Source organism: Pelobates fuscus, chromosome 12 (genome assembly GCF_036172605.1).
Source record: "Pelobates fuscus isolate aPelFus1 chromosome 12, aPelFus1.pri, whole genome shotgun sequence".
NCBI classification, from domain to species: Eukaryota; Metazoa; Chordata; class Amphibia; order Anura; family Pelobatidae; genus Pelobates; species Pelobates fuscus.
This window is the reverse complement of record NC_086328.1, coordinates 65,159,580-65,174,482: the sequence shown is the minus strand read 5'-3', so window position 1 is coordinate 65,174,482 and position 14,903 is coordinate 65,159,580. Positions and strand designations below refer to the sequence as shown.

Here is a 14,903-nt window from a genome sequence, read left to right as displayed (position 1 = left end):
AGTGAAACCCAGGGAAGATGTGCATTTTATTTGTATCTTTTTATCTCATACTAAATTAATTTGCTACATGTATAAGCATGGTATCAAACGAAAGCTTTATATGTCCTCTAAAATACATTATATATAGGTCTGCTTCAAGCGACACTATAGTCACCAAAACAACCTTAGCTTAATGAAGCAGTTTGGGTGTATAGATCATGCTCCTACAGTCTCACTGTTCAATTTAGGTGCTAGATCACTTTGTTTATGCAGCCCTAATCACACCTCCTTGCATGTGACTTACATACCCTTCCAAAACACTTCCTGTAAAGAGTCATCTACTGTTTACACTTCCTTTATTACAAATTATGTTTAATTTAGAATTTTGTATCTCCTGTACTGTTAATAGTCTTCCTAAAACCTGTAGGAGTCTAGTGTATGTAATTAAAGTTACATTTACAAAAACTCAAATGTTTAGACTTGTGAACTCCCTCTTCGAGGAAGTAAAATAAATTAGTCCCTAATTGTTTCTTTTTATTATTGGCTTTCCTTCTCAAGACAATAATCAAAAATATCCTCTGACCCTTATATTTCTTGCTATTAAAATATGTATAGCTAGGGATTGGAAATCCTCTACTCCTTTACCTTGGTATAAGATCATGAAACAAATAGAATAATCAGCAACAATCAGAATAATCGATCTCTATTTTTAATACTAGAACTAGAAAGGTCAAATTATGGCTACCCTGGACAAATAACTATCCTATAAGTGAACAAGTCTATTGATTTTTGTGGTCCCTTGTCGAGTCAAAGTCTTTTTCTTTTCTTTTTTTTTTATTTAATGATATGTGTGTATATGGTTATATTATTAAAATAAATTGAATATCCAGACAATAACTAGAGATTAAATTGAGCCTAAAGTATGGTTATTAGGGAGAGATTATTGTGACTATGTCTAGAGATTTTATGTATAAATGGTTGTTTATATTTTACGATATATTTAGCATGGAAACTCCTTGAAATAATATTATGCAATACGTTGTTAAGCTACTTTTTGTACAAATTAGGTCTGTCAATAACTCTTGTGAATTGTTATATTCTATCAATACATAAATAAAAATACTAAAAAGTTAAATTTACAGAGCAAGAAATAAAAAAATTCAAAGTAAGTTACATCTAAAAATGAAATTATTTTGTTTTCATGCAGGCTGTGTCAGTCACAGCCAGTGAAGGTGTGACTAGGGCAGCATTAACATAAACAAAAGTGATTTATTCGTAAATGGCAAAGAATTGATCTATACACTAAAACTTCATTAAAAGAACACTATAGTGTCAGGAACACAAACATGTATTCCTGACCCTATAGTGAAAACCCATCATTTAGGTGGCTTGCCCCCCTTAACCCCCACAGAATGGGAGGAGGAGATGGAGCATTGTCACAGCGCTGAGGGACATCAGCACTTGGATAAGATAAGTAAAGTGTTTTTAACCCTCTTTTTTAAGGTGGGGGCACAAAAGAGGGGGGTGGCAATAATGCCAAGAATTCAGCTTTTTGCCATTGAAAGGAACACTCCATGAACCGCAGTGTAGTGGATTTGCAGGCATCAGAATGTATATTTATATATATATGCATTATAATTTAAGGCATCAGAAAAAAGCAAACAGGAAAAAAGCTGGGAAAATAATAGTATTTGCATAAAGTAAAGCAGAAGAACTAGAAGAGCAATACGTACAGGCAATTCATGTTTGAAAGGAGTGTCAAACATGACTGCTACTTTCACATTCGTATTACCATGTCACCTGTAGAGATGGTAGGCTATGGGTCCCTAGCAAAACCCTAGTTTTTCACCAACATCTCCCAAACGTGGGAACAATACCAATAGTGTCTTCTCAAAATAACCACTTATACAGGGCTGCAGTGATTATCGTGCTTAGAATGCATTTTTGAATTCTACAGCAAAAATGCATTTTGTGACATAAACAATGTGTTGTAAATGCTCCTTCTACTTTCACCATTCCTCAAAATCCCAGAGTTAGAGAAGCTCCCTTAAGGGAATTTATCCTCTCGTCCAGGGTGTAAGTTAGCCTATTCTGTCTTTTTCACTTATTGTTTCCCATATGTATACAATGTTCCCTCTTCCAGCAGTTGTAAAGTCATTAACTGGAATAGTACACTATAATCTAATTCTTTGTGTGCCACATATACCTGGTAATATATCCTTCCTGTCATGTTACCTGATGATTCTACTCTGATTTGGCACCAGAAAGCCACATAATATGACACTATGCTTCAGTTGCATAATATTTGATGCAGACGGCTCCAAGTTGAGTCACTTTTCATAGCCACAACATAGCAGGTGGCATTACTAAAACACAAGCTACTGTGTCATTTATGAAACAGAGGTCGGGCACATTCTGGATTTGTTTCTCTGTCATCAAACAATAATGTCACGCTCCATGTTATTTATGCCTTGCCCTGTTTTAGTCTCTTGTTAGGTGGGAGTGCATTATTGATAGTCTTGTTTGTTTTTTATTTCTGAATTGGGCTTGGATCTTGACATAGCTGTTCTCTGATACTACTGACCTTGGCTTGTTTCGTTGATTTTCTGTACTCCTTTGATGTCAACCTTGGCCTGTTAACTCAGTGCCTAAATTGGCAAAACAGCCTGCGTACAGGCAGAGAGTTAAAGGACCACTATAGTGCCAGGAAAACATACTCGTTTTCCTAGCATTATAGTGCCCTGAGGGTGCCCCCACCCTCAGGGACCCCCTCCCGCTGGGCTCTGGAGAGAGGAAGGGGTTAAACACTTGCCTTTCTCCAGCACCAGGCGGGGAGCTTTCCTCTCCTCCTTCCTCGCGACGTCATCGGCTAAATGCGCATGCGCGGCAGGAGCCGCGCGCACATTCAGCCGGTCGCATAGGAAAGCATTTACAATGAGACAGCCACTAGAGGCTCTGGAGGCTGGATTAACCCTCAGTATAAACATAGCATGTTTATAAAAAAAAAGGGTTAATCCTAGAGGGACCAGGCACCCAGACCACTTCATTAAGCTGAAGTGGTCTGGGTGCCTAGAGTGGTCCTTTAAGTCTAACCCCCCTACTAAAGCTAGTATTCGGTCTTCTATTTTATTTTAGGAGATCAGACTGTATGCCTTCTAAAGCAATTGTTTGTTTTTTTAAACTAAAATGCCATTTTGTGTGTCGCTCATAGGATCCCCCAATTTAAATGCTAAAAAAATAATAATTAAACTTACTTGTAATCCCCTGTTATCCAGCAGATGTGCTGGGCGAAGCTCCCATGCTGATGACAGATGTAAAATATGCACAGAATTGACATTAAGCAGCCTGGACCAGAGTTCATGGAATTACGGGCTTCCTAAGTAACATGTACTGGGGGTGTAACTAGCTAGGGGTTGTAACTAACTTTTTATTTGAGCATTTCAAGCTAAAGCACTGTACATACAGACTCTTATCGCCATTACCACTTCAAACCAAGTGGTCATGGTGGTTCGAGTAACCCTTTAAGTTCCCTTTTGTCAAGGTCATTAGCAATTATTAGAGTTCCATAAACATAGTGAAAAAAAAAAGCTTTCCTTACCCTCATATTGTTCTAAATATTGTTACAAAAACTGTCTTCATAAATCCATACTACTGAATTGGTTTATAAATTAAGGGTGCATTCTTTTCAGTAGAAGACAATTTATTTTAATTTTAGTGCTCTAGATTTTGAAAATACACTGTGCTTATTTTATGTTAACTTGTTATCTCTACCAACTGGGTCACCACTCACTATCAGCATATGATTACTGACAGGGTCAGAAAATGTGTCTAGCTGATCCGCTAATCCATTATTTTTATATAAAAGCCTTCAATCATTGCCCAGATTTTTTTACAATTATTGTAGGACTCAACAAAGGTCACAATGAGAACTTTATATTAATCAGATTCCTAATCTCATGTCAAATTTGAGGACCAATTGGAAGATGAAACTATGTCAAATATATCACACATTTCTCTGAATTTCATGAACCGTTTAAAAATAATTTTAGAATGTATGAAATAAGCAAAAAATTTTTTAAAGTTAGTGAAAATGTTTGTTTACTGATTTGTGTCTTTTATTTACATATATGGAAATGTAGATAGATCTATTTTAACCCCTTAAGCACACATGACGTGTGACATGTCATGATTCCTTTTTATTCCAGAAGTTTGGTCCTTAAGGGGTTAAAGGAAAACTATAGTGCCAGGAAAACAAAGTTCCAAAAGTGGTTAAAAAACCCTGGGTTTAGCACCAATGTTTCTCGGCACTGGCTTGGGTCCAACTCTTCTTCTCCCCTGCCAATGTAAGCCGGCTGAGGAGACATAATACGCATGTGCAGCAATGGCTGCTCTCGCATTAGGATTTCCAATGCAATAAAACAATAAAATATTTTTCTGGATATACAATAGTATGCTTAGTAGACCTACGTTCAGGTTAATACTCTATAACCCCTTATTAACCTAGGCTTTTCTGTGATTTCATGAGCTTGGGACCAAAGACTAATTTATCACATTTGCATTTTTGCTCTGTGCCCATTCCAACGTAATGTAATGCATTAACTTAAAGTGCACTCATACATCCAATTTTTTTTTATAGAAGAGATTGGAATTTCTTTTGATACCCTATATCAGAGGTGCCCAAAAGGTAGATCCCCAAATGTTTTAAAACTACAGCTTCCATGATGCTTTGTGATTCTAAAAGTACTCTAAAGACATGCAAAGCATGATGGGAGTTGTAGTTCTACAACAACCGGGGATGTACCTTTTGGGCACCCCTGCCCTATATGTTAGAATAATATAGCATTAATTCTTAGTAATGCATAAATAAAGTGGAATTAAGTGATAAAACCCCAAATTGTTTCGTTGTTTTGCTTATAATAATTTAAACACAACTAGAACAACTAAAAAAAATAACTTAAATATTTTTACTTGTTAGTCCTGATTATTAAAATGCCCAATATACCTAGAAGTTCAATGAATTTTTGGAAGTAATCTAAAAAATATTGCAAGTAAATTAATGTTTAAAAGCTAAACCTTTCAAAATGTTATACTGTATTCTGAGACTAACACATAGCATTCACAGAATATATTATATTAGCAGAAAACTGCTACATGTAATGCAGAACCCCCAGAGTATTCAACTCAGAGTATTTGGATTTCAACTCTTTTAACCATTTTATCATCTGCTAAAATCTGTTGGTTACATTTTAATCATATGGGTTGTTCACATAAGTTTTGTAGGGTATTGTACAGACCATGTATGTCCTAATTCTATAAAAAAGATTTGAATTCTGCTACAGAGTTCCAATACAGCAATACTCCTCATATAGACCTGTAAGGGGTTCCTCCACTCAAAACAGTGTTTTAATAAAACACAGTTTTTGGGCAGAGTAATTGTCACTGTCCTGGTCCCCCAAGTTAAAAAAAGAATAAAGGAATAACTTGTGTCCATTGCAAAACTGGGGTCAAGTTCTTCTGGCAGCCCAATCCTTCGCCAATTACGTCACTTTCCCTTGCTGGAGGAATCTCAGATACGGAATGAGCACGGAACGAGGAGAGATCTTGGGAGGCATGGAAGGGGGGCCCATGCTACCATTGATCAGCCGTCACCAGCATGCTGTGTATGATGATGACAGAAGTCCAATATGCACGGAATTAACACTATTCAGCCTTGAACTTGTATTACAGGCTGGCTAATGATGCTTTAATGATGTTGGTGGATGTGAAGTTATACCACCAGCAGCAAAGAGAAATATCCCTGTATACATACAGACTCCAAGCACTATGGCCACTTTAAATAACTGATGTTGCCATGGTGCTTAGAGTAACCTCTAAACCTGTACCAGATTTAGAAGAAGTTACAAGATCAAATTACAGACATCCCAATTTCAGGTGTCAAATTTTCAGTTTTTCACCAATTGATTTACTGGGCCCAGTATAAGACTAACTATAGCTCTTGCTAAACCTAACCCTATCTAACCATAACTATAATCATCCCTAACCCTAACTAGCCATACATTTACCTAGCTAAAATAAGCGAAAAACATGAACGCTAGCAATGCACTGTTTACTAGTTTGACCCACAGTAAATACTAACTGTGAGAGAAGATCACAGTGATTACTTTGGCATGTGATTTCTATGACTGGATCCCTCAGTGTTCACACAGCCTTGCATTGCTGGACTGCAGGCTGCGTTGCAGCATGTGCTGACAGGCATCGGAGTGCTGTGACAGCTTGTCACAGCTTTCCAATGCTGGGGCAGGTTCTGTAAGTCTCTTAATGAATAACAAATACTGCAATCATCATGTACTAGGTACTCTCACATGGCCCCAATGACGCTATATAGGAAAAGGTATCTGATCTCTTCGGTATGCTGCCACGGTGATCAGATACACTGGACATCCCTGGGAGGCTATTGCAAGACTACCTCAGTAATAAAAAAAGAGCATAAAATAGAACATTTTTCAGTCACACATCTTTCCCATATACCGATATTCTCTGACTTTGCCTATACTTAAATTCTTCCAAGGCAAAGTCAGAGAAAATCATTTTGGCAATACAGAAGATAACAATGTAGTAGCAAAAAGGGCATCCTTATCTTATTAATGGTAATTGTTTTGCATTCAGAAGTAAAGTAAAAACCCACCATGGCTGGTTCTTTAATTGTGCATACTAGTGAAATTTTATTTTTAGAACATGTAGTTTAATCATAGTCCTTGCCATCATAAATCTCCCCCAAAGTGTTGAAACCTTAATAGTAAAATTGACAGACCTATGGAGTATTCAGGAAGGGTATTGAAGCATAATGTTCCTGTGTAGCTGCTGAAACTGAACAAATGTCGTTTAGTCCTTGTAACTGATATTTAACCCTTTCACTATCAAAATGTGTATACATTGGTTAAAAAAAATGTACGTGCATACCTTAACACTGTACATACATGACTGGTTTGCTTCCAAATAAAATTTGTTTATTGCAAATACATTCTGTGTACATATTACGCCTTACTTTACCTGAAAGCTTTTCAGCACAGAAGCAGGAGCTGCCATGCTACATATATCCTATTTAAAAATATATAGTCCCTATTTTGGGCCCAATTCCCTCTGTACCACTTTTCACTCCTAATGTCCCTCTTTTCTGTGAGCTCCATATTGTTTGTGTGTCAGACAGTGCTCCACAGCAATAATAATAAAAGTACTGCGTCTGTAAACTACAATAAATGTGTAGCTGAAAATAAAATACATTGTTCTTGCTCTACATTACATTTTAGTTACATAAATGATCAGTAAGGCACCTAAAATATCTCAGAACAGCCCTGTCCCTGAACACACCCCTCGCACAATGCCAAATTAAAAGTGTTCCCCTTTACATTTGAAATGTTGGGAGGTATGAATGCCACAAGAATAGACTCTAGGAACAGTGCTGTGAGATTTATATCTTGCTTATGACAAGAGGTGTTTCTATTGAAAATACCACCTATAGCGATCACTGGCATTGTGCCCCTGTTAAAGCATCTGACTACCATCTTTTAGATAACTTTACCATAAAATAAGCTTATAAAATAATAGCTGTATGCAATGGGTGTGTGGTGACTGTATATGATGTGGTGTGTTTGGTGTGTGAATGTATGTAATGTATGTAGCCATTATCTCTGTAGTATACTCCTGCTTGGTTTTCTGGTGATCCAATGAGAGTGAGTGGGTCATACTCCCTGGTGATAAAGCAGAATATCTTATTTATGAGGATTTTCTAGCAAGAGCTCCCATTGGCTGCCCCAAGCATTTAGTTGCTGTGGCACTATGCAATCCAATGTTATAGTTCAGTTTGCACAGAACAGTATTTAGGAGGTAGATTTATAGTTTTAGTGGTGAAAAAAATAAATAAAACTGTTTACAAAGTTAATTTAGTATATTTTTGTATTGTACACAGTTTTTAATTATTTCAGCTTAAAGCTTGTGCAATGATGATAGTGATACTTCATCAAAGTTTGATTCTAGACAGAATGGGGACACAGATAGTGTTTCTTAATCATATAGCAACATTGGGGAGAAAGTGGGCATGTAAAAATTAGAACGCCTTTAAATTGACCCTATAACTACACAAAAAACTTGGCTCTGGTTATATGGGTCATATTGATGTACTAAGCAATGTAATACACAGAGGAGGATTAAAGCAGTTTGATATGTCAGCATTAATAAATTCACAGCAAACATATTCTGAAAACTGTGTAAAATAAATTTTTATAACATACATTTGCACAAACTTATTAAATTATTTCATGAAAAAGTGGCATCAGACCAACAAATCAATCTATCAAAATTCCAATATAGAAATAGCCACGTCTCTGTTTTGCCCCTCAACTTCTTAAAACCTCTGAAAAACTGCAATTGGCTAGGTTACTGTACTCAGGTGGTAAAGTTGAGCCCAAAGGACCAGCTACTCGCTAAAGTGCCTTATGCTAATATTAGCGAATAGTTGCTGTTTATCCAGCTGGTAAACAAATGTCACATTTATCGTCAAGGAATTTCCAGTTGATGTTACAGTAAATGGATCACATAAAATCTAATGGAAGCCAGTACGTACCAATTGGTTTCCACTTATCACTACTTTTTACCTCTTATCTATTTAAATTGAAATCCGGTGTCTGGTGCAAGCGCACAAATACAAATATACTACGACTATTCCCTTTTTAATAGACAGAAGAGATCAATTCACACAAACAAAGCTGATTGTCTCTCTATGCTGCAATTATAAAAAAAAATTAATGAAATTAGAAATAGAAATAAAAAGTGTGGGGTCTCCTGGACCCAATAATACTAACTCTAGTACTAACTTACTGACAAATACCTTCTACCCCATATTTGATCCTATTTGTAGTGGGATGATATGGAATAATAAGTGCGTATTAATAATAAGTCCATATATGCCGGGGCCTTTAATTGTTATGGCCCCCATAGGGCTGAGGAGATGCCAAGTCCCATGGGTCCTTTATAAGAACATAATATGTAATACAAAAAAAGAAAGAATAGAGTAGGGTGGTCACTCCCTCCGCCAAAAGTGGTTGGATTTCCACTCCACCAAATTATATCTCTTAAAATACAAAATTTCTATGTATGGTATAACCTTTATTGAGCCGAATATATATACGAAAACTACTAAAATGTGAAACCTTCTAAATGTGAAAAAATATATAGTGAAACCCAAGTGGTAACGTCCCTTTAAAAACTGGGTAGACTAAATTCAAAATGCAACGTCAATTTCCAGAAGTATGATTATATAAAGGAGAAAGACAACGCTTCCAATATCCTTCATAGGTAGAATACTCCAAAGTTTGGCAGACAAAGGTTATGTGGCTAAGTATAACTATAAGTGGAGATCACCTTGTTAACAGGAAAAAAGGCTAGAATATCGAGTATACAGACACCCACAGTACAGTATGGTGTTACTCCTATCTAGAACGTAGCCCCTGCAGACAGGGTCTGTATAACCTTATCAAACAAACTCCTGTGCTTGATACTATGTCAAAAAGGGTAAATAATAATAGTAACAAAGTATTTAACCAGGAAAGGTACATTCAGATTACTCTGGTTTTCAAGTATGTCCTGGGGATGTTACTTTTCCCAACATCCAGGAGTTGTTACTATGGAGATTAAATACCTATAGGAAGGCTGTGATAGGTGGGATCATGTCACATGACATCGGAACATGCGTGGGTGACGTAAACGTGGTGACACATGCATGCCTGCGTCATATTCCTAATTGATATCCACGGTCCCTTTAATTATTGTGGATGCACAGTGGCTGGCGTCATGTATCATGCCGGCCGTGAGCGCAACTGAAGGAGGCTGTGAAGCCGTCTGAGTCTCCAACCTCCACGCAGGTACGTGCCGCAGGTAAGTGCAACCCGCAGGCGGCATGACAGATATAAAGTTTATTGATTTAAAAACAAACAAATAAATAAATATTACATACATGGCTCTCATCTGCCCTCCCCGCCCCTTCCCCCACAATATAGGCATTATATCTCCCAGCACTTTTACACACTGCTCCACTCACACACACTGCACCCCTCACACAAACTGCTCACACACACATTGAACCCCACACACTGCACACCCTCACAAACACTGCACCTCTCACACACTGCACCCCTACAGGCACTACATATTTTATACACACTGCATTCCAAAAACACACTACATCCTTTACACTAACTACTTAGACACACTACATCCCAGACACACTCGCTACAACCCGTATTTGTAATGGCTAAAATGAGACATGCAACCAACATAGGATAGGCAATCTTCTGTTTTTCAGATGTTGTGGACTACAATCTTCAGATGTTGTGGAGTACATCTCTCATAATGTTCCTACGGTCATAATGCTGGCAAAGCATCAAGGGAGATGTAGTCCACAACATCTGTAATGTCCAACCTCTGCACTAGATCCTCTACACGCACACTAGATTCCCTATACACATTCTGGATCACCAACACACACACACTAGTTTCCCTACACATACTATAGATCCCCTGTAGACACACACTACATTCCAGACATGCACACTCAGGATCCCCTATGCACACACTAGATCCTCTGTATGCAAACACACTGCATTCCCTAAACATACACTTTCTACAACTCCTACACACACTGCATCACCTATACACTCATACACTTAAGCCGCTATTCACACACTCACTACATCCCCTATGCACACAATGCCCCATAAATACACACTCGCTAAGTCTCTAGCCACACATAATACACCACAGCGCAACTGAAACTGATCTATTTACACAAAACACCACACCACAATCAGCTCACTCTACACACAGGTAATCTCACAAGCAGCCTCTAAGCATATACACAATACACTTTCCAGTCAGGGCCGGTGCAAGGATTTTTGACTACACAGAGGAAGATGCGTTTTGCCGCCCCTCCTCCCCCCCAAAAAATGCGTCTTCACCTGTGTGTCAAGTAACCCCCCCCCCTTTTGAATTCCTTACCCCCTTCAGAGTTTTATATCCTATCATTCGAATATCTTACTCCCTTTTTCTCCTTTATGTGTCTTACACCCGCTTTGCTGTGTTTTATCTCCTCGTGTTTCTCTTACAACCCATTTGTGTATTTTTTACTTACTCCAGCCTCTTTGTCTGTCTCTTTCTTCTCCCCAGCTCCTTTGTGTGTCTCTTTCTCCTCCAGAGTCCCTTTGTACGTCTCTTTCTCCCCACAACCCTTCTGTCTGTCTATGTGTCCTCCCTCAGCCCCTCTGTGTGTCTCTTTGCCCCCCGTGTGCATTCAGCCTCTGTGACTTTCTTTGTGCCCCCCCAGCATTCCTGTGTCTTTCAATGTCCCCCTCCCCTATACCTTTCATTGTCCCACCTCCCCTCCTGTGCCTTTAAATGTCCCCCACCTTTTATTGCCTCCCCTGAACCTTTTATTATCCCCATACCCTCCTGTACCTTTTATTGCCCCTCCATTTCCTCCTGTAATTCTTATTGCCCACCTACCCTCCTGTAACTTTTCTTGTCCCCCTCCCCTACTGTAACTCTTCTTGCCCCTCCCCTACTGTAACTCTTCTTGTCCCTCCCCCACCTGTAACTCTTCTTGTCCCCCCCTCCTGTAATTCTTCTCTCCCCCTGTAACTTTTATTGTGTCCCCCCCTGTAACTCTTCTCTCCCCCCTGTAACTTTTATTGTGTCCCCCCTCCTGTAACTCTTCTCTCCCCCCCTGTAACTTTTATTTTGCCCCCCCCTACTGTAACTCTTCTCTCCCCCCCGTAACTTTTATTGTGTCCCCCCTCCTGTAACTCTTCTCTCTCCCCCTGTAACTTTTATTGTGTACCCCCTCCTGTAACTTTTCTCCCCACCCCTGTTACTTTTATTGTGTCCCCCCTTCAACTTTTCTCCCCACCCCTGTAACTTTTCTCCCCACCCCTGTTACTTTTATTGTGCCCCCCCTCCTGTAACTTTTCTCCCCACCCTGTAACTTGTATTGTCCTCCACTCCCCTCCTACCTTTCATTGGGCCCCCTTCTCTCTCCATGTAGCGTGGTTGAGCGGGCGGTATGTGGTAGAGGATCCCATTTCCTGTCCCGGTCTGACAGGAAGCAGTTTGTTGCATCTCCTGTCAGACCGGGTAAACCGCCGCCGGCCCGCCCGCTCGGCCACTCTACACGCAATGACCGGCAGGAGAGGAGCACTATGCAGGGTGCTCTCCTCCTGCCGGTCACCCCAGGATTGCGCCCCCCGGGCCGGTGCGCCCTAAGGCGGCCGCTTGTGCCGCCTTATGGTAGCGCCGGCCCTGTTTCCAGTCCATTTCGTCCTCATGTATCCCACTTATGGAGACAACATAGACCACGCACAACTTAAAGCAAACACAGTGCAAGTGTGTAATTAAATGTTCTTGCACTGTGCAGAATACATATAGGGCCCTTTTCTCATGCAAGAGCTATTCAGCAGGGCTCTGGGCATGACTCTGCCCTGGAAGAGCATTAAACCAACATGCTCACTATTAGAGGGGCATGCTTGTCATTGGGTATGTCAAAACACCCCCCTTCTCACTGGGTCACTGTGATTTATTCCCAGTCTGGCTCTGATCACCACTGTATGATTTAAACATCCTGTTAAGCACATGTTACACTGTTCCCAATGTATTTACAATAACCAACCATGACATATAAACACGTTAGCTATGACAGCATACATACACATATTTCTGGATTCATAAAGATATAACTAGAATAGGGATAATTCCTGCAACAAAAAGCCTTAAAGTCCTGATTGTTATTGCTGGGAGTTTCAAAGACACACAGTTTTACAAAATAACACCATCTAACTGGGACATTTTGTAAACAGAGCTCACATATCCATAAGAATACTTGTAAAAAAATACCAAATAGTTGACACTCCCTTATACAGGCACAGCAGGCAGCCCAGAGGTAAGCACACTTTTCCAATTTTCTTAGCAGTTGCAGTGGAACTACAACTCCCATGTGGTTTAGCAATCCTACAAATGGCTGAGCATCAATAGAATGTTTATTTTATTTTAAGCTATAGAAAGCTTGCTAGAGGGCCCTGGTTTAGGCTATACACACCGAGAAGCACTGCAACATATAGAATCTTCATAAATTTGACACCTCATGCAGAGACACCCTCTGACAGAAATAAGTGACATTAAGAGAGTGCCAAATTGCGAGTTGGGAAACTTTGCAACTTTGACCGCCTTCACGCAGTTACTTCATATAACGACAAGCGATTACAGCAGTGATAAATACTATACAGAGTTCTAATGACATATTTGTTATAAAAGCCACACTTTACAATTTCAGACCCCAAGAGCAAAAACACTCTAGCTGCGCAAGTCACGCAGGGTCCATGCAGTCAGATCACACATATTTTGCAAAACTTTTCTGAGGTTCCTCCATCTCACCATTTCTGGGTGCACTCTAATATTAGCTCCTGGTAAGAGGCCACAAATGTGAAACGGGATGCTCTCTTCCCAGTTCGTTGCAGTCTTTTCCATACTGAGCTCATGGCTGTCTCTCAGTGACTGTGCCTGGTACACTCCAGCATGATGATGGGACAGCACAGTCTCTCTCTCTTTCCACGTTGGTGACTCAGTCCTGTACTCTCTCGCTGCCTCTCCCTTCCTGTATAAATACTCAGTCTGTCTCACTTAGTAGCTCAATATTTGCGTGTCATTATCTTTTAAGCTTAGGAACTGTCACTGTCTGCTACTATCATGCCTTTTCATCTCTCATGTGAACTCTGTGTATATGTTATACACTCTATATTTCACTGTCTCGATGTGTCTGGCTTCTAAGACCAGTCCCTGTTGCACGCAGTCTCACAGTAAATAGTCTCTGCAGTTCCCTTTACTTTATCTCACTGTCTTTGTTTGTCTGTTTGTCTTGCTCTCCTGTGTCTTTCTCCTTCCTGTATGTCACTGTCGGCTTCCCTGTTAACCTCTGAGTTGCTTCTCTTAGTCTTTCTGGTTGCAGCAACTTCTGTCTCTTGCGAAGTGCCTGTCTGTCTCTTTGCCCTTTGCTTGTCTCTCGGTGTGTTTGTATGTCTGTGTGTCACCTCTAGTACGGTCTCGGTTGGTTTCTGCATATGTCTGTATGTGAGATACAGTCTGTTCCCCTTTGCTATGCAGAAGTAAAACTTCTTTCAAGGAGGGAGGAGAGAGGGTGTGACTGTGTCAGTAAATATACTTAAGGGTTGTATGGTTACAGACTTGGCCTATCTGTAAGTCCCATTTGTATATATCTATAGATAAAGAACTATGTGTGTGTATTTGCATCACACGATCTGTCCTCTATTTTAATAAATGGATGATTTCATACTTTGTATTGCATGGCTGATGACATCATATATGCAATAACTCCCCTAAAAGAGCAGTTAATGGAACATCTCTTAGAAGTCAGGGAGACAAATTAAGGGCAGACCTGGACATATCTGCCTGATCTGTCCAAGATTAGTTGGAGTTACACTCCTAGTTGAGCACAGACAGTACTGGGACATGTGTGCTACCCTCACAGTAAAGTTACTCCCCCTACCCTCACTAACCCTATATTCAGCTCTAAGCCAAGCGTAAAATAACAAACATATAAATAACATATAACCAGTACACAGTCTACAGTTTTATATGTATACACACAATAGTATACACATATACCTGAGGCAAGGGGGAGGTGACTGTTTACACTTCTGAAAAAAACAAAAGCCATTTGCTCTGTCTATACAGCATGTTTGAGTGAAAGCTGTAATTAAATGAGCCTTTGTTACAAACTATGCATGAGGAGCATTATCTACGAAAAACAAATCAAGGAGTATTCCACAATGTTAATTTGATAAGGAACTGATAATGTAAAAATGCTT

General features: G+C 39.6%; 1 protein-coding gene across 2 annotated transcripts in view; it reads right to left on the bottom strand.

Annotated features, from left to right (window-relative positions):
• EHBP1L1 (EH domain binding protein 1 like 1) overlaps nt 1-14,185 on the bottom strand; it is a 109,656-nt gene extending 95,471 nt beyond the window's left edge. For both annotated transcript variants that reach the window (XM_063437783.1, XM_063437784.1), the window contains exon 1: nt 13,453-14,185. In XM_063437783.1, the coding sequence (XP_063293853.1) occupies nt 13,453-13,556 (104 nt within the window). In that variant the 5' untranslated portion in view covers nt 13,557-14,185. The remainder of the gene's footprint in view (nt 1-13,452) is intronic.
• Nucleotides 14,186-14,903: the final 718 nt, after the last annotated feature.